General features: G+C 40.6%; 1 protein-coding gene across 13 annotated transcripts in view; it reads right to left on the minus strand.

Moving 5' to 3' along the window:
* Positions 1 to 21,564, minus strand: part of CACNA1C (calcium voltage-gated channel subunit alpha1 C) — a 433,754-nt gene that overhangs the window by 191,124 nt on the left and 221,066 nt on the right. For all 13 annotated transcript variants that reach the window (XM_027658568.1, XM_027658551.1, XM_027658560.1 and 10 more), the window contains exons 4-5: positions 10,425 to 10,564; positions 3,422 to 3,561 (exon numbers count right to left, since the gene is read on the minus strand). In XM_027658568.1, coding sequence (XP_027514369.1) covers positions 3,422 to 3,561; positions 10,425 to 10,564 — 280 coding nt within the window. The remainder of the gene's footprint in view (positions 1 to 3,421; positions 3,562 to 10,424; positions 10,565 to 21,564) is intronic.

The raw sequence follows: 21,564 nt of genomic DNA on the forward strand, positions 1-21,564 counted from the left end.
GAAATATTGATGTGCCCGCAACAGTCATCCAGATGTAGTCTTCAGGCTTTGTTGAATTCATAACCCCAAGCCCTCCTGATTTTAGGAGGCACTGAAAAAATTTGGGGCCTCAGACCATTCAAGCCTAACAAAGATTGTCAAAGGTACCTTTGCTTCTCTGCCCATGGGTGAACCAGCTTTGCTTGCAGGTGAACTGCTTACTGCACAGGACACAGTCCCTGATTCCTTCATTGAGACATTTACCGGCAAGAGACAGCCAAGTCCTGGGAACTAAGAATGCATGGGACTTGGAGAAAAGGGATTCTGAGCTCTGAAGCTTTCAGATAGTTGTGTTGATCTAGGTGTCCAGCACTGCTGGCCAACCTGAGACAGAAAGAGTTACAAGCCACTTCCGGAAGTGTTAAACCTTGAACTTTCGCTTCAGTCTCTTGTTCTGCAAAATGCAGGCACCAGTGATTTACATCAGAGGGCAACCAATATGTTTTTTCCCCTTCAAATCATACTTATGTGGAAACTCTCTATATTCTGAGACAGGTTTTTAAATGAAAGAACCTGAATACAAAAGATGTCCCTCTTAAATTACATTATTTCCTATGGATTGAGCCAGAGAGAAAAAAATCTACACAAACTCCTTGTGACTCAGAAAAAAATGATTCCATGCTGCAAGCCAGTCCCTCCACTTCAGACAACCTATTTCCCAACACCAATTCTGAAGAATTTAAGATTTGCAGGCAAAAATGCACCATGTGTTTCACAAATCTGGTTTATAAGAATCACTGTGCTTTACGGACTTTTTTCCAAGCAGTGGTAGTTAGATCTGGACCTCAAGCCAAGCAGCAGATGTTGGAATTTCTATGCAGAAGGCAGCTGCCAATGACCCAGAGGATCCCCTCTTACTAATGAGGTGCTGCTTCCATACACTTAGAGAGTCTGCTAAGTGAGAAGAAATTGCAGTGCATGTTACATTCATGTAATTTTAGGACAAATGTATGCAGGTTCTTTCCTCAGAGGGGAAAAGTGTACTGCGTTTTGGAAGGGGAAGGAAGCAAAAAGTATTTCTTTATGGATGACAAAACACTGCAAGTGCAATATTGGTAACTCACCTACTGGTATTTAAGATGCCTCAGGGGCAAAACTTGGACAGGACCCAGAGATTTGACTTCAAAACCTCTGCACTAAACTTATGTAAGAGCATAATCCTGTAATGTGCTATTTATGGTTAACTTGGGCAATGTTATCTAAAAGGCCTCATGAGAAAAGTTACGCTTTAATACATATGGATGTGATAACATCTATTCTAGGCTAATCAACAGGCATTTGTACAATTAAAAAATGCCCAGTGAAGATTGCGGCTGTATTAGCTACAGACCTCAGTAGGCTTTTTAAAGCCACACCAGCACCAAAGAAGCCATTTTCAATTAATATGTCCCTAGTTAGGACCATAAAGACTAATAGAGGATGTCTGTCAGGTCAAGTTGATGCTAGTATGCTTCACACTGCACTAGCCTTTTGTTGTCTAGACCAAATATTTGTTAGCCTGTACCAGGCTCCCTGGCCCTGTTCTGGTGCAAATTAAATACTTCTCTTAATAAAAAAGTCCATAAATGGATTATTAGATAGTCTACACTGGGATCGAGATCGGATATGGATATGAATATGTGTCAGATTTAATTCCCTCAGTTTCCTCTAGTTCTCCAAGAGCACTGGCCAAGAGACCTGAGTAGGAGTAATAAAACTTCTCCGTGTCTTGGGGAACACATGTTGTTCTCCAAAATGCAAGAACTACAAGCAAAGTTAAGCTCAGCCTATGTCAGGACAACTCTCAGCATCAACAGCCTCTCACTCAAAACACTCCTCTTCATAAATGTTTAAATGTGAGTACCTTTCCCTTACCAGACAGTGAGCATGCAACTAGAAAGCACTAAAAGGCTTAGATCAGAGAAGGACTAGGAAAGAACAAAACCTTAATTTACAGCCAGGAATTAGGTGGGTTCCAGTGCAGACTGAAGACCACAGAGAGAACAGGCTTCATGACACAAATCTGTCCAAAAGCAGAGCTGTGTTCCTCATGGACTGAAGGTAGTGCATGGTACTTGACTGAATGAAACAACCCACTAATGCCTAACAGAGGTGCCATGAATGGATGGTAGCCCTGTATGAGAGGGGAAGGTTCTTAGTTGCCTAACAGACAACATTTGCTTTTCTGTTTTTCTACTCACCCTTTGATGCCCAAAGCGACACCAAGCTGAGGACAACCTGAGGCCTTACAGACTAGCAAGTACAGCTTTTTGTGAGACCAAATAGCAGTGCTGTCAATTGCCTCAGTGTTTTCTGCTTTTATCAGTGCTTCAGCTCCTCCCACAGAGACTATCAGCTTTCATTAAAAAAGTTTCTACCCTTTATGGCTGTGGGGAAAAGCCTGCAACCATGATTCTGATATAACCTAGTGGGTCAGAAAACAAGTCAAAGAAGAAGAACCTCACACTTCTGTTCCTAACAAATAAATCATGACTTTTAAGCTGATCTCATAGTTTATGGTAACTTGACTCAAGGCTTTTGAATGACTAAGGTTAGAAGTACTTTAACTTATCAAACTAGCAAGTTCCTCAAATAAAAATAAACAAAGTGCTTTCTTACAGCTATTCTGAAGAAGATTAACTCCTTTTCCACTAACTACATCTCTTTTTACTATAAAAAGGAAACAATGACAGTTTTTAACTAACCCTTTCTCCAGAAGGCAAACAGGTCCCAGCTATTACAAACTCTCAAGCCAAAGGATATAATCTTCCCACATTGACATGTCCATATTCCACCTCCAAATGGAATTACCAGACTTAGTTACTCATATCTTTGTTGTAACTGGATGATGTAATTTGTTGAAAATGTATGATGGACGACCAAAGGCTACTTGAGGACTTCCTCAGAGGCATTACAAATAATTTAAGCAAATAAGACTAACAGAAAACATGACTGTGTCCCTGCCCTATGTCCTGTTGCTTCTAAATTGTTCCCAGTGCTCTTGAGCTGAACACCACATGCAAAGAAGAAAATGCAGTTTTAATGAAAAAGTCTCTCTCCCTCCAAAATCAACACACATGACCATACAGCATTTCCATCAAGGTCAAGAATTTATGACCTCACAATGATTCAAAGATCTTTTGCTTGAAATCACGAAAATCTTGGATCTTACAAAGGTTGCACAATCAGGTTGACGTACCATGAGACTTCCATTCCCCTTCATCTCTGGTTTGGTCATCCTTTGATTAATATCACGTTTATCACGAATGCATTAATTTAAAAAAAAGGCTTCCCACACACACCAAAAATAATCTGCATCACTCTCCGTCTCCAAAATTGTTACACAAATGACTCCTGCCCCATGCCACACCACAGACAAAAGAAAAACAATGTTGTTACTTACTAGGAACTCCAGACACCAGCCGTAATGGACGTAATACTCGGAAAGCCCGCAGTGCTTTAACATCGAATCCGGCACCTTTTCCTCCTATTGAATTCCCCCCATCTGCTTTGGTTGCTTGTTCTAAAATTGCACTAAAAAGCCTGCAAAAAGAAAGAGGAAACAATCTGTAGGCAGACAGCAAGGCTTGGGCTGAACAGGAACAGAGATCATTGTCATCATATCACCCAAACTCTCTCACAGACCTGTGAAGAGTGTCACACATCTCAGTCGACATTCACATATGGTAGAGGAGAGACAGACTCTTCCCATACGCAACAGCCTATTGGTGATGTCTATACCATTTCCAAAACACTTGTTTCTGGAGCAGACATAAACATGACATGTTCCTCCCTTCAGCCTAATGGCTCCTTGCAGCCAGCCATAGGCTACCAATACTGTGCTATCTTTATTAACCAACGATCCACCTTGGGGAAAAAGAATTATCACCCATAATTAATCCAATCATTAATTATCTGTCACCCATTTTACAAGGAATTAAGATTCACCAAGGTCACTGCAGGTAGAACTTGGTGTGAAACTCAGGGATCCTTCAAGATGCAACTTTTTAGATAAGGGAGTATGTTCACATTGTGTGCTTGAATATCCATTTGTAAATGCCCTGACGCATGGGCTAGGCAAAGTGAAAAACTGAAGGAGTGTTATTATTGGAATGTTTTATTATGTTAGCAAGCAAGGCAGAAAAGACAATGTTGTTGTGTGACAAAGCTGAAGGCTCAACCTATCTGTTAATAAGAACTTGATTTAAGAAATTAGCTTTCAGGAAGCAGCTTCCATTTTTCTGGTAAAACATTAGTACCTTTGGGGGAGGACAGATTCCTCATGAATTTGCTAATGATGTTGCTTTCAGCCTTGAAACCACCAGCTTGGACCCAGCCAAATTCAGCAGAGGTTAAAAGCTGTTCCAGTGTAAATGGATGTTTGGCACTCTGTAGAAAATGCTTGCCTGGGAGTGGCAGAGCCCCCTTGGCCCGTAAGTTGCCATGGAGGTTCCACAGACAACTTTACAGAAACTGCCTGGAATGCCAGGAACAGCCTATTTGGAGTGGCCTGGATTGAGCACTGGCTGGTTTCTCCTCAGACTTCAGCCTGCAATGCCTCTGTCAGGATCTCATCCATATTCCACAGAGAAAGCACCCAGACCTCATCAAGCAGAGGTTGAGCTGGACAATTGCTTAACAAGGAGCTCCAACACCTGCAGCCTGTGTTAAATCTTACAGATAGGGCCACAAACATAGGGAGCTTGCCCTGGATAGGAAAAGGAGCATTCATTTACTGAAGCATCTAACTCAACATTTCCCCAGCTCTAAGTCCAACAAACAATGTGGATTAGAGGAGTGCAAACATGAAATTCATTTCTTAAGCAGGTGGGGTTTCTTTAAAATTTTCATATTAAGAGTCTTATAAAACTTGTCAACGGTGACTGAGGAACTCCTAACTGGATCTATTCAAAGCTTCAACTTCAAGCACTGCAGAAAGATTTATCAACTAGGTAACAAGCGTGGGAAAAACTGTGTGTGGGGAGGTTGGATGCTGAGTTTGTAGGTGTTGCAGACTGAGAAGCAGGATGCAGAGAAGACAAAAACAGAGCCTATGAGAAATACTGCATTGACTACAGATATCACAGAGAGAGATAAACAAGGGCTGATGCAAAGAACATGTATTAGTGGAACATATGTATTTCTTGAGCTGCGTACACAGATTATACAGTTGCAATTTTCTGCTGGTCCCCATAATAGAAACACTGTAGGTCAAATTTGGCCTAATGTATTTTCAGTAAGCTAGTGATTAAGCTCTAGCAATGTGCTCCATTTCATATTGAAACGTTTCTATCTTCCTAGTCAACAGAATTCCCATACTAGATGATGAGTGACATATCTATACAACAGTCCCAGTCTCCTGGGATCCTCTGGAGGAAAAAGAATTTACTGCAAAAAGGCTTCTAATGCTGTTTTATATCTCCAAGACTAGAAATCTCAAGGAACTCTGAGTCAGGAATTGTGCAAAACTGAGGTCCCATTCTCCTGGTCCCCGTTTTCACTGGCTCCCTGTTTTACCAAAGAGCAGCTCTTGGCATCGGGCACCAAGGCCATTTCTACTGCCACTCCTACAGTGAGCAAACCACACACTGCTCTAGAATTCTGCACCCTGAGCAAGCTGTACATGTCCTAAATTAGTTCAGGAGGAGCAGAAACAGAACCAGTAGGACAGCTCACTCCTCTGGAGCTAGAACCTCCCTTCCCAGAATGCAGAGTTCCCTATTTGTGTTGACGTGCTAAACATGCTATTTTGAGACACCCACAGTCATCTGCCTACTACGCTTCAGGAATAACTTGCAGTAATTCCTGCTGCTCCTCATTAAAAACCCTACATTTAAACTTGAATTTCTAATCCTGCTTAAATGCACTTACTCCATTGTTAATATCTCCCCTGCTTTTTACCAATGCATTGCAACTTTTTATTTCTCTCATTTATTTCACTCTCTTTGCCTTTTGTATTGGGGTCGAGACTGTGTTCAGTGTGGTCAGCTGAATGTCTACCCCACTCTTCAAGTTTCTAGTACATCTTGCCAATCCTGCTTCATTGTCCTCACCACCTCCTTAAGTCAGGGCGTTGGCAGACATCTATGATTCAGAGGCTACAACTACCTCATGCTCTTAGTTTTTCAGCTGTTTTCTGACACTAAAACAGCTGGATGGATGTTAGGCTACTGATACAAATTATGAGGCCAGAGCCCTTCTGTCCTATATTTACATGGGAAATTCTGCTCTTTGATGAAAACCTTTGGGAAAAGTTTCCAGTAGGCGTGTGAAGAGCAAGGTGCAGTTCTTTCCTTCTCTTCTCAGGAGGTTAGTTAGCTGAAATGCATGCTCCAAGCATAGTGTGAGAGAACACTGTGCTGACAGAGAAATCAAAGTTTGGATGGCACAAAAAACCAAGAGGGTTAATCTCTTGTGGCCACTGAAAATCTCACCATGAAAAATAAATAATAATAATAAAAAAGAATAAAGAAATCAGCCTTATTTCCTTCCACCTAACTACTTTCTGCCAGCCTAAATTCATGCCCCATTTTCATTTGGATATGATGAAGCACAATTAACGGCATCTTGATTTCTGAATTTCACTTGTGACATGACTACACCTTAACTAGATTCATCTGACAGACATGAATTATAACAGCAGAAAAACAAATTTCTATCAACACTTTTTTTTTGTTGCATTTACTTTTGAAGTATGAAGCTAGCTTCACTGTTTTTCTTTCTTATATTGTGCTGTTTCTCTTTTGACATTTGAAATCTCAAGAAGGTTTTCACTTTGCAGGATGATCCCAACAGCAGCATGATAAGGCCGTAACCTGCTCTTCATCTCTTCCTCTGTGGGGAGTGCACCGTGATTTTTACAGTATTAAAAAAAAAAAAAAAAAAGAGCTTGTCAAGGGCCTCCAACATATAAAAAGAAATCAGAGGGCTTGGTATTTCTAAGTCCAAAAATCAGCAGAAAAGCATAGCTGAAAGAATCCTCTCAGGTGCAAAAAAATAGTAAAATACAAAGATTTTTTTTTTTCCACAGTGTTTTACAGATCACCCGTGATTTCTGAGTGTGAAAGGGTTTGGATCTGCCCTTTAGAAACTCCACACAGGTCTTCAGAAACACAGATACCGTGACCACATTTTCCAGTCTGCTCTAGTTTCAGATCCTCCCCAAATACACCTTCACTGCTTACCTTCCCAAGTAAGACTGTCTTTCAAATTATACCACCTCTTTTTCTGGCAGATGCTACAGGTCCCTGGAGAATGACTGTGCCTGGCAGACAAACCACAGCACTGCCAGGAAAGACAGATATTTTTCTATCACAGCATTGTCAAGTTGGTCTTCTCTCAAGAGAAATTTCCTCCAACAGCCTAATATTAAAGGACATCACTGTGAAATCTGAAAGTTTTAATGTTTTCCAAAAGAGGAACAGGAAAAATGAAGGAAGCAGGACACAATCTGACCAACCATTTGTGTCTGTGGGTTGTGCCTCATTAGGCAGCTTAGGGGTGTGGTCTCTGCTCTTAGCTAATTATGTTACTAGAGCCTCTGATTGATACCCTCACACAGACGTTTTTCTTCAAAGCAGCATTTAACAGGGCTGCTATAGCAAGGTCATAGGCTATTTAAAGTTAAGCTAGAATCAAGCCTTAAAAGACATAATTGATGAATAAGCAGATCTCCCACACTTCAAGACTGATAAGCTGCTACAAGACTACAGGTCTAAAGTGCATCCTTTCACCAGAAAATATAGCAGTTGTGTTCAGTGCTCCCTTCTGCTGCTGTTGCATATTCCTGTGGCCTTGTAAGAACCACTGACTCTAAAATCCCTTTGGATGCCAGAGAACCTATCTTCAGAAGGCAGGGGACAGCATACAGGCACATTGTTATAAACTTTTTTACAGGAACTGTGGCTCCCCTTTAAAATTTATACCTGGTCCTGCAAATGTCCATGTTGCTCTTACTTTGCCGACTTGTTTAGTTTAAGGTAAAGGAAGCCCGTTGTACAATATTATCTCTTTAAGTTACGTGTGGTAAACAGTGCATAGGTGGATTTAAAAGATTTAAAACCTCTCTTTTTTTTTTTTTTTTGCTCCTTTAGCTTCCAACAGCACTCGAAGAAGTACTTCCCACCCAGCCTTTCCATGTTTTGTAGCAAGGACAGTCATTATCGAACAAGAAGATGATTCCTAAGGCAGAGCAAGCACAGTTGGCAGTTACTACAGTTCTGGGACTTGATGCTTCCAGTATTAGTCACACACCATTCTTTGCCCCACATACCAAATAAATCCCTCTGCCCAGTGCTGCAGCTGTGTACAGATCACTCAGGTTTCTCCAATAGCTCCATCAATAGGCAGAAAAAAGCACCACAAAGAAATACTGTTATCAGCACTTGCTCTCTTCCTCCTCTCTTTAAAATTTATTTCTAACATTTTCCATGGGGCTTCCTCCCTGGCAGAAGATTCAAATACACTGAAGTTTAAACATAATGTCATTGAGGGATTTCAGACAGCCCCTAGGAAAAGAAGACAGGGCAGAACAGGAACAGATGGTATCACCACGTAGATTTTGCAGAGGGCTTGTGGAGAGGAAAAGCAGCGCACCAGCCTAGGCTGTGGTACTGAACGAGTGAGCTTAAACAGATAAACATCAAAGGAACCCATCTGGCCTTGAAGTGGAATCTGTCACTTGAGATTGTTACTATTTAACAGAGACCTTCGGGTCTTGGCCATGTTTATTATACTCCTGTAATCCCTCCCCAGTTACATTTTTTGTTCCCCCTCTAGTGGGGAACTGAGAGCTGCTGGAGGCAAAAGCAGATAGAAGACCTGAGAGCTGCAGCTTCTGTCGCTGGCAACAGAATTAATTTCAGCCTGAATATCATCTTGTTGATTAACTGCCCTAGTAGGAAAATTGAAAAGGACTGTACTCAAACTAGATATAATGCTGCTCTGTGATTTCTGGAGCCCTGCTCTCTTGCATTCCAATGGAAGAAGAGGAGGTAACGTGTCCTCTCTTTAAAATGTCTCTCAGAAAAATGAAAACAGAATAATCACATTCACAGGACTCTTTTTTCTCCAATCTTTCTTCAACTTAAGCAGCAATTTCCAAGCAGGTGGGATATCTGAGAGCATTCAAAGGCAGAACCAACTACGGAACTGGCCATCAATACCAGGGGAAGGCTTGGGGATTTTTCAGTTTTCAATTACTAATATGTTATCAGATCCTCTGTCTGCGAGCAGGAACAAAGGAGAAAGACAATGGATGTTGCCGTAAGGAGAAGCATTGTGTCCACGTGGAGGCAGAGAGGTCTTGAGACTAAGAATAGGTTTCAGCCTGTTCTCCCTCCCCCTCACTGGGAATTCTCCTTCCACCCACTTTTCCCCGTGATGATGGAAAGTGGGAAGGATTGGGTAGCACACAGCAGTTTGCTGATGAAATATTTTGGGGCCAGCACAAAAATGGTCAGGAAGATAGATGGTTTGGGGAAGAAATTATGAAGGGGTTTTGATGACTAGGAGTGTCCCTTTTGACATTCTCCCTAGGAGCTGATGCAGAGTTTCCTTGGTAAAAAGGTGAAAAGACTACAAGATTTTGTGGGCGATGAAACTCTTTAACAATGGAGTGGTGGGAGGATGGGACAAATTACTCAGGCAAAGAAATACTTGTTCTCTTTGTCTTCAGCTGTAGTTTATCCTTCACCTCTTCCCTCAAACAACCACAATTCAAATCCCCTGCTTATCTCTTACCCTGAGGTAGAAAAAGCAGAAGGTGTATTACTTTGCTTTTATTCAAATAAATTAAATGCCAAGCTTGAAAAATATGGAGAGGAATAACAGGATTAGAAAGGTTGCAGCTCAAAGTAGCAATTTGATCTACAATAGTAAAATTATTCTTTAGAAAGGTTAAAACATTAAAAGGGTCAAAATTAAAAGTGTTGAAATCACCAGCTGAACAGGGCAATTGAGCTGAGGAACTTAGTTTGTAGGAAAACCCAGGGTTTAAATTTTTCATCCGTCTTTCAGAATGAGAAACACCAGTAAAAGTTCACAAGATGGCAGAATTTATCTGTCATCCAACTCCTAATCTTAATTAAAGGATTACCTAGATATTATTTTTAATATTCACACAAATTTAAAGACAAAGGGATTTTCTTGTACTTCAGCATATCCAGGCATTTGACTTTGTTCAGTGCCTTGCACTACTTCCTCTTTTTATCCCTGTTCCCAAAGAGCAGTTTAATTTCTATGTCTTGCAAACCGTTTAAATGGCGGTTGTAGGAGGAACATGATGGACAGCAACCTCTAACATCACTCATACATAATGTACCAAGATTCCCCCACCCTTAAGCTCCCAAATATTGCCAGTATCCCCATGTGTACAGTGCCTTCGAAAACAAACTGTTGGTACTCACCCTACTACCACAATTATAAAATCTAGTAAATTCCAGCCATTGCGGAGGTAAGCGTTGGGGTGAAAGAGAAGTCCGTATGCTATTACTTTTAAAAATGCTTCCACTGTAAAAATTATGAGAAAGAGATATTCCACTCGTTCCTGGGGAAGATAAGAGAACAAGAGAGATAATGGTTAGTGTGAGTGGCAAACCATGGATATGGATGTTTTCTTTTGTTGTAGTCCACCCAACTCATTGACTCACCACTTGAGTGCACCTAACACACATGGCTTGTTTGCCAGGGAGCTTTCGTATGTGCAATCTTGCATAGTCTGCAGTCAGTCTGACAGGACAGGGGCACTAAATTTTGGTTAGACTCTGAAACCTGCTGCCCTTGCCTTGGTGAAGACTGACCCCTGCACAGAGGGGCAGTGTCCAAGCACTCAGCTCTCTCCAGTGTACATGGCCAAATATTGCCAGCCAGTAGAATGAACTGCATCCAGTCCTCTTCTACCTCTGGAGAGGAAACATTGCTGAATGCAATACTGGGGAGAGAGATGAGGAAGAAAATAAGAAGAGCCCACCTGAGACTAATGCTTGTGTCAGACTGAGCCTTCTTTGGGATTCCCTTTTCTGTTGCTGGGGAATAAGTAGGCTGAACACTGGTGGTAAGTGATTTATAGATCAGGCTGACTAACACTTGAGGCTTTTAGTCATACTGTTAGAAATACGTGTCCCTGTGAAATGCAAGCTGCAATTAAGCATATCCAAAGTCACTTCCAGTTACAGTACAGCCTGATTCAGGACAAGCAATCGAGCTTTTGGGGCAGTACAGAGGCTCACCATCTCTCATCCCTGAGGCTTTTAGCCCCAGTGTGGAATAAGGATAGCAGTGTTGCAGAAATGGTAGGGACCTCCACCTAAGTAGGAGGGAAACTGCAGCATTAGGTAATCACTACAGAAGTGCTGCGTGGCAAGCTGCGTGGGAGATAAGTACATGAAAACCAGATAACAGCAAAAGGAGACTAGGTCCCTGAGAGGTTAAACTACAAAGTCATTAAAAGTTCACACTGAAGAAACAAAATCTGAGATAAATACAAATTAAAACATCCTAGGCATTCCTGTGATACCTTGAAAAGTACCCAGCAAAACAGTCAGACAGGTCACTATTTTTCTTCTCAGCTCCAAATTTTATCTGCCCTGTTCCTCTGTCCAGCTGAACACAGGTATGACATTTTCATATTATGTAGCAATAAAAAATGTGCAGGATTACTAAAAAAAAAAAATCATTCCACCTTTTGACAGCTGCCCATTTGAATATTTTGCATTCAGCTCCAGATAATTAACAACTCACTAAAAACCTGAAGATCAAAAAAACCAACTGCCAGTTCATCTGTATGTTTACATTAATGTGATATTTTACATGACTGAAAAATTCCATATGACAGTAGCAGGCATATATTTGTGCTTTAGAATATTGCTGTTTTCCCTCAGATGATGCTTTCACAATGCCTGCAGTATCTCCCAGTGCTTAGTACAAGGAACACCCAAAAAAAGCAAAAGTATCATTCTGAAGTTATCTAATCTAGTAGTAAAGCTTTTGAACACACCCACAGCACAGAATTTGTCCATTGTTGTCCCAGATGGAGACATGGCAGCACACTACAGATTTCCCGTCCCTTGAACTCAGAGATGGAAACAACAGCATACAATACCAGCACCTACTATGTCCCCTCTACAAATAGTGAGGGCACTATTTTACTTAGCCCAGGAATAGGCACATAAGTGCTAACAATCAGGAATCTAACCATGGGCTTGACCACAGGAAAAAGCTCCATAATGGCTTGCCCACTCCTAGAAGGGACTAACAGGGCAGCCCTTCACCTTCCACTCCTCCTAACAACTGAGTAAGTACCTCCTGATACACAAATCATGGCCAAACAGACCCAAATGATCGATCTCTGTGCACACATTTGTAAAGAGGGACTAGCTGTCATGAAATCTCTTAAACCCTAGAAGTAGTATAAAATGACTGCATGATGGGAAGTTTGTGTGGTCTTTCTGACTGCCCTGCACCTTTGTGCTGCCTCTATCGACTTAGCCCAGGGCCTGACACGACCCCACAGACAGCTCACGGTAGCTCTGCCTGAGAGGTGATGCCCTACCTCTGAAAGGACAAAGTAAAACCTATGTAGGGGCTGGAGAAAGACGGAAATGGGCTCTGAGGGGAAAGAACCTGCCGTGAACTCAGTATGGGAGTATTATGGAGTGCTGTGCCTGGGATGGACATGGCCTCGCTAGGGACTAATGAACACTTTTTAGGATGGAAACAAAGATTTCTCTTACGGCAACCCAACCCACTAATTAGACTCGCTCACTCCCTGTTTCAGCCAAGGGCTTTCCAAAGCTGTGGGCAAGCTCTCTTTCCCTCTCACAAAAAGGGCAAAACCACTCTTCACTCTGCCTTTGAGGTGGCCCTGTGCACTCAAGTTCATCCAGCATCCCACTCTGCAAACAGAAACACAGGTTCATGTAGCAGTGCTGTAGGCCCTAAAAAACAGCCTTCCCCTAAAACGGTTACAGAGGGATGTCGAGGAGCCCACCCTCCCATTTAACAACTCCAGGTTCAATTTGAAGCTGGTGGGCAGAACAGTTGAAGAGGAAGGCCTAAAGCTGATCCTGTGCCCAGCAGTTTAACAGCAAACATTGTCCTTGACCTCTGGGCACCCAGGGACAAAAGTTGCTGCCAGCTCTGTCTGGTTTTGTGCTGCTCCCACAGCCACAGCCCTGTGCAGGCCTGCCTGGTCAGGAGAGCCTTTCCACTCCATGAATTTCATTGAAATACCTGTACTGGTTCAATGGAAAGAGCCATGAAAGCAAATACTTGAGAAAATTCTGGAACAACTTTTTTTTTTTTTTCTTTTTAATTACTACTTTTTAAATATTTAATAGTGCATGGAGCAGACAGTATTTCAACAACTCACAGGTTCCACTTGGCTGGGACTGGGAGCCTTACACCTTTTTGTCTCTGAAGATGCCTATGGGACTACTGGCACCTCCTTTGTTATTGTAATAATGCTGCTTGTTGAACCATGTTATTGAGGTCCTAATATAACAAAATATTACACACACATGCATATATACACATCTATACATAGATATATAAATATATACATATATAACTACAAGCTATTTGAATAAATTCCTTACAATGCTTCAATTAAGATGGAAAGATCCATAAAAAATAAAATTCTATAAAAGTCTCTGAAATGAACATAAGATACAGAATGTTAAGCAGAGGAGAGATTTTATGATCCTTTGCACTTAAATTAATGATTTCAGAGTCTAAAACTGAAGGAAAAATACTGCTGAGATTAAACAGTGCAGCTGCTCCAAGATCATTTCAGAAAGCTACTCCTGTTCAGACTCAAGAAGAATTTGAAAAGCCTACTAATTAATTTGTGTTCCCTTTTGTCCGCATGCTATAAAACTGAAAAGCCTTTATGAACACAGCATAACTCGGTAACGACATAGCATAACTGGGTTCCCTGGAATGTGGGTTTCAGTCCCAGTTCTGATGCCACCTTGCCCAGTGAGCCCACAGATATGACTCAACCATCCCCTGCCTCAGGTTGGAAATGACAGGACCACCTCTTGCCCTCAGCAGCCACAGAACAATAAATTTGCCTCTGCCAAATGGGCATCTCATACTTCTGCCTGCTCATTTGAAGCTTTGCTCTCAGAGCAAAGCTGGTAGACCAGGACTCAGTGTTTCAATCTCCCAAGGGACATAGCACTGCAAAGTATCCATAATTCCAGCTCTTCCAAGAAGCCAATTTGGTACAATTTTGAAAGCAACCAGAGGAGACAAATATTGATGTTTCTCTTTGAGAGAGCTCCCTGCTGACAGGGAGGGAGGGAGCTGCCCACTACCATTATGAGAGGAGATAGGAACAGTATTGCCCCTTGAAACACAAATCCAAACCACAGCATCAAAAGAGAGGGAACTTACTTTGGAGTTGTAGGAAAGAAGGAACAGTATTTTTTTATTTATGCCTTAGAAATGGGAACCCTGCTCACATGGCCGAGGCACATGAAGCATACTGCAGGTTGTAGAATTACAAAGCAGGAGCTTCCTGCTTGGGCAATAGTGATGGAAATGTTTTGAAAACCAAAGGAAAAAAACACAAACAAACTATGAGTGGAAGAAGAGGAAGGATAAAAGTTTTAGAAAACCAGCCAGTCTCTGGAGCACACGTGTTCTGAGACTGGCTCTACCACTGTTTATTTGAGTTTGTTTTGGGGGTTTTTTTGTAGATATAGGACATAAGCACCAGCTACCCTAGTTGATAGATTAGCCAGCACTAACACTGCCAAGAAACAAGCTGTACATCATCTTACTTTTAACAAAGAAACAAACATCAACTTACTGTTAAGGCTCTAAGATACATTTCCAAAAGAGGATTACTGCATTAAGTATGAAAACCCTCTAATCCCATGTGCCTTCCGAAGAAGTCATAGGTTTGTTTTTGTTTATAATTTTTAAACTGTAGCTAATATCATCCTGGGTTCATAAAAGGAGTCTGAAAACAGGAAATCCAAGGAAATTATTGTAGGGTGCCATAAGGCTTTTCTCCTGTCAGAGAGTGAGTAGACCAGTGCTGTTTCTCCACAGCTCCATCTCCAGCAGCACTGATAGGTCTCCAAGCTCCATCCACCCAGCAGCACTGATAGGTCATAACATTTTCTTTGCAATAGTTACTCAAGGATCAAATCCCAAGCAGGTTCTTGCATCTCATAGTCTAAAGAGTTTACAATACAAAATTCAGTCAATAGAGGTTTTCTCAGACTTTTCTGTCTGTCTCTATTGCATTCTGCTCAGCTTATTACAAACCATGTTTCAAAAACTACAGCTTATATGTTTGAAATAATGAGCCCCAAGCCCTGCACAACTAGAACCTTTACTAAGCTGCCTGTTTGACCTTAGACGTCAGAGTCTGCATTATTATTCCCTAATGCTTCCTTAAACATAAGAGAATACATTTCTTCAGTAATGCAAATACTCAGATGTCCAAGTAAAACAGCAGTATTTTAAGGGCCTCTGTCATATAGGATGCTTTGGCATTACTTTTATAAATACTCTGAAAGATACAAATCAGAGGGGAAGCACTTGGACTTTCCCTTAGTAGGGAAAACAATCTTTTCTGATGGGCAGTAAGGAGATTGAACTGCTGTGCTGGGAAAGATGGCTGAGAGACTAAACGAAAAAACGGTTCTGTGTTTTTTGAATTACAGATTATGATCACATCTGAGATAAGGATATCCTCACTGTGTGAATATGCTAACCTGGAGACTACCGTTGGCACTAATAGCTTTGACCTTCTGTGAGGAAGACCCATATGTGTGCACTTGAAGGATCAATTCAATAAAGTAGATGTTAAGACAGGTTTGTTGACAATGAGTTACTTCTGAATGTACTCAATTACTCAGGAGACATTTTCAGCTAAGTATGCATGAAAACAAATACAAGCACATGAAGGAATAAAACTTAAAGGAGAGAACACATTTGATTTTTTTTTTTTTATTTCTCCTTAAAATTACTGCCATTGCAGAAAAAAGTGGCCATATCCATTTATTTGATAAAGAGGAAGGGATAAGATGGCATACTGATGAACATAACTCCATTTGCTGTCACTGCTGGTCCTAAAACACAGCATCCCTTCTTCTACATGTTCCCCAAAAAGAATATTGCCAAAAACCGAACAAAAGAACACTACCTGATTTTACCTGACAAGGATTAAACAAACCCAAAGAAGAAAGTGGGTGACAAACATCTGACTGAACATTAATCCACTGTGTTGGTAAACAGAAGTCAGAAGAGCTTCTGAAAGGTTAGATTTCCAAATATGATCAACACTGCTTTCTCTGCACTCCAGCCAAAGGCAGTGTCAAGCCTTCCGATGAGCACAGTTAAATTCACACCAAGCACTGCAGAAGCACCACCTTTTAACTAACACCTGGTGAAATGGGAGATAACTCTCACATATAGCTGCTTTAAAGGTGTCCAACATTAGAAGCATAAATCAAAGACAGAATTCTCACTAATCTGAAATAAGCAATTATAAAACAGGAGTATAGTGCAAGCCAGCCTTTGGTACTTTATGATAATTCATAACAAGCCCACAACGTATTTAAAGAACTTCCCCTGAAATGAACAGAAGAGAGGACATAAATAGTTTTGAATGATTACAGGCCTGATACAGCCGCCCTATATTCAAGGGTTTCTTGGCAGATCAAGGAATACTTCATGCATAGCTGTCTTGCAGAATCTAGACTGAGGTCCTTATTCTTAGAGCACTTTGGCGAGGATCAAGTTGAATTTATTTATGCATTTAGTGGAACTTCGTTCTGTGTCAGAGTCCAATTGTAATGCAAAGCCAAGGTACATGGGGGTCAATCCCCTCTGCTAGTTACCTTGTACAAACACACTTTGCTTCTCAGCGAGCCATATGTTCTTATTCACTCAAACCAAAATACAGATGATGAATGCCATTGCTGTTCTGATTTATTATCAATTTCACCTACATCTTTTGCTGACATTAGGCGAGGAAACAAGCTCCAACTACACAGAATAATGTAATTATTGGGAATCCTACATTTCAGAAAGGATACCAGTAACGTTTGGATAACAATACAAGAGGAATATTATTTTGAAACCTTTATACTGAACAAAATTCTGTAGAGTTTGATTTAATTTTGAAGACAGCATTGCTATGAGTTCAAATTCAGACCAGACAACCTACAAAAGTCCCTGTTCAACCTATATTTTTTCTGAGACTGTATATGCATATTTTCTCATCCTAAATGCACCTCTAGTCCTCAGAATAAACTAACAGACTTGATCTTTTCTTTCCATTGCACATCAATGCTTCCCAGTGGGATGCCTCATTCTCCACAACAGAGATGGTCAAGCATGTGCCTTTCTGGATACTTATAAAGGATTATGCATCCATTCAAACTTAAAATTTGGACTCCAGTGCCAATTAAACAATGCATAACATATATAAGATTTTCTTTATGGTCTTTGGTTGGCAATGGCAGAAATCTCTTGGGTGTTGTTGCTTAAGATTTTTTTTTTTTTTTTAAATTGAAATAGAACAATAGTATCCTGCCTATATATGAGTTAAATTCAGAGAATTTTGGGCTCAGTTCTTCTTGACCAACAACTGACGCTATCCAAACATGCCATGTAAAAATACTCCAATCTGAACAGCTCTGAAGAGGTAAAAAAGGTTGCAGTCTAGGGTTTTTTTTTGTTTTGTCCCCTACTGTGATTAAATTGAAATGAACTGTCACTTTATATTCTGATCAGACCAATAAGAGATTACCCTTCTAGAAGGAAGCAAAATTAAAGAAGGCAGCATACGGTTTATGACTGAGAGAGCCTCATTTAGGATCTCTGGATAGAAATTAAAAGCTGGCAAGGTGTTGTGTTGTTACCATGCTTAGGAATTAAATTCACCCCCTAGAAGAAAGCTTTTACTAGTTTCCTTTATGCAGTTTCAGAGGCAGTGAGGCACTCCAGTGTCTTCTCCCAAGGTTAACAAAGCCATTAGAAACACCACAGTCAATTGTCCATCTACCAAAGACTGATTAACGACAGGATACCAGAAGCATCCATTTAAATCAGAGCAGCCCCAGTAAGACAGCTGTATCTAATAGATCATCACAAGGCATATTGTGTCTCATTCAGCTCCCAAAATGACTCAAACAAGTTAGAAATTGGCTACTCACCATGCTCAGGTGTCTGACCTCAATCATGTATGCAATGAGATATACAAGTCTATTAGCCATATAACATTTCAGTTCTCCATTTTATTAATTTGTTATTATTGTTATTATTATTAGCATTAAAAAAAATGCTAGTGTTAAATATTGAGTATTTTGTTGGCAGACAGAACAGTAAATATATATCCCGCTTTAGGAGAGATTCTAGAGAAATACCTAATTAAATATTGATTCATTAGGACAGTTTCTAAAAGGTCTTATCTACAATGCATCTTCCAAGCAGGATACCAAACACACTTACTTTTGGAAACAATCTACGTGACCTCAGCAATAACAGTTCTAATGATTTAATTGGTTTGCACCATCTGTGGGCTGGTTCCTGAAGTCAAAGGTCTGGACCTCTTACCATGATATCACTTTAATCTGACCATCATTACACAATCAATGCTTTCAGTACATTATTTTTCTACTAGTCTCTAAGATTGTTAGCGGTAGCATGAAGCTTTACAAAGGTGAATCTCAAGCATCTGACTGCTAAAGAGAAGTAACCCTGCCCCCATCAGATTTATTAATTTCAAATCAATTACATAATTTCAGGAGCTGATGATTTTTTAACTGCTTGAAGTCAATATTTTGGCAACTGTAGTTTGCCTGTCTTGTAAGCTCAGACTACTGTCATATGGACAGGCACACTGAGACACTGATTGTTGCATTTGGTCATCTTTTCTAAGATGTGACCAATAATTGGGCCCCAAAATGCAGGACTGAATTTCCAACAGACCTCAACATGTGGATAGTGAGTTCCTTCGGAAATATACCCATTACAAGACTTTCTGTATGCCAAGAATTTTTTACAATCTCCTCATGGATACAGGGGGTGTGGAAGAGTTGTATTCCATACCCTTAATTTAACGAAGCAAATTTTCTGTCAGAAATTTGGGGGTTGGTTTTGGTTTTTCTTTTCCTTTTTAGAAATTATCTGGTCCTACAAGGTTTCAAATAATTCTAGTGCATGCCAGAGAGAATTTTGCTACTCATTTTATTTGTCTGTAGGCTGAATTGCCCATTTCTCTTCATCTTCTTTACAACTTCTCAGATAACACTACAGAATTAGAAACTTTCCCTAAACCTCCTTGCAAGGGGAATCCGAATTTGAAGGTGGCATGACTGACAGCGCTGACAGAATGAATGACATTGCCCTTGACACGGAGCACTTGTTCAGAAGAGAGAAGGGCTAGCAGGGGAAAGATGAGAACAGCAGCCAAAGGAAGGAGTATTCGGGCAGCTTGTGTGGGATCAGATGTCAGCAAACATGGGCTCCTCAAGAAACCATGGCCACATCCAGCACTGTTTTGACCCTCTGTGAATCACTCCCAACTTCTGAGCTAAGAACTAGAGAGCCACAAGCAAGGCCCTGCAGAAATCTGACCATGAATCTCTGTTTTAAGACACCACTGGGCAGAGGTTTTTCTCTGACTGACCACCCAGAAGAGCTCATCAAATCCCACTCTTAAAATATCTCTGTCAAATACATTTGAATCCGATCACTCTTGTGCATTTTATGATGCTCTAATTTATGTTTTTAATCTACTACAATTCTTTTATAATTGTTTGTGCAGTGACGCCTGACAGGGAATGCTTTATAAATAAATTGAATTTATGACTATTTATAACCTCTCCCTCTTGAAATTTTTTAGCAAATAAATTGGTCCCACAGTTCAGTGTTCTAAGGGTGGGGTCTCTCTGTACACATTCATACAAACATGCAACCAACATACATGCATGAAAGAAAGAGAGAAAGGGAGGGGGAGATGGAGTGTGTATATGTGTGTGACCTTTCCTTTCATGAGTAGCTTAAGGGCATATTTAACATTCTGTTCACAGTGCTCATGGCAGACAGGAAAAACACAACTGAAGGGAATGAAAAATGAAAAGTCCTTGCAGGTTCTCCATCTCAGGCTCTATCTTTCCTTTTGTGGGACAAAGGTTTTCAGGTCTTGTTTACTACCTCTGAGTAGGTTTCTGTTCGTTTGCTTGCTGCTTGAGCAGACAGGACACATGAAATGAGGAAGCTATAAGGACCTTTGACAACCAGCACATAAAACTCATTTTATTTCCTTAATGGAAAGCTAATTGGTAATTAAAAACATGACTGTGACCTGTGCAGTACCCAGAGAATAGAAATTGACTTCATTTTAAACAGATAAAGCTCCCAGGGCTGCAACTCTGCAGAGTAGAAAGACTTTTTCTGGGCAAGGAGAAGTGTAAGAAGTGCTTTAGTTTTTAGCAGGTTTTGCTAATTTAGGCAAACCAAAAAAAACCCCAAGAACTTTGCCAGGTCTTCTGCCCCTTGGTTGATGCCCAAGAGCCACTCTGCTGACCCTCACTATAGCGGCTGCTGATGTGGAAACAGATTCAGGGACAAGAAGCTGGAAAATGCAATTTGGCTTCGTGCCCGGCCTCCCCCAGTCAAACCAGAGCAGGCATTTTCATCTCTTGTAAGACAAGCGTGCACTTCATCTTCTCATGTGCATGTATTGTAGGGATAAAGGGGCAAACTAATAATCTTACTAGATGCCACCACCTTCCATCCAGTTAGGCTGAGTCCAAGTGTCTAGTTGGTGTAGCCTCAGCCTGCTGGACACGAGGATCAGCCTCACAGGGTGCAGAGAAGTGCTTGGGTGGGTGCAGACTAATGCAAGGTCACATCATAACAAAATATTTGGATTTGCTTCAAGCAAGCCAAACACATGGATCTGGGAATGTTAAAAACATTTTTGCTCAATAAAAATGTTTAAACATAAGGTTCTGTTATTTCTGCGCTGAAGCTTTCTGAGAATTTCCCTTTACAGACACTAGAAAGGGAGAATATCCTGTACAGAATAATACAAACATTTCATTCTAATATTCAATAAAACCAAGTTTTGAAATACTGGAGTTTCACAGACAATGCCCAGACTTCCACCAGCCTGAGTGCCAAACCAGCAGGAAGGAAAATTGAAAAAAGAGAAACAGCTCCAAAATGGGTTAATACAGGCTAATGCATTTACTTCATTAAAAACAAGGAAGGATTTCTAATTAAGTTCAGACGTTAATAAGAAATGAAGATTGCACCCATGACACTTTTTGCAATTGAAAAGTCTATAAAGAACTATAGTGAGCTACTAATTTTCATGCTAGAGGAGAGGCATCCAATGTACCTGTGTTTTCTTTTACTATGATAAACCCCCTTAAGACAATATTTATTCTCATGAAGATAAAATAAAAACTAAGAAAAATATTAAAGTCTGGACAGTGAGAGGTCAGAAATGTTATTGGTATCCTATAATGCCCTTTAATTAAACTCAGCTTGATTATCTTCTGGCTAGTTTAC

Source organism: Corapipo altera, unplaced genomic scaffold (genome assembly GCF_003945725.1).
Source record: "Corapipo altera isolate COAL_440 unplaced genomic scaffold, ASM394572v1 1, whole genome shotgun sequence".
Taxonomy (NCBI): domain Eukaryota; kingdom Metazoa; phylum Chordata; class Aves; order Passeriformes; family Pipridae; genus Corapipo; species Corapipo altera.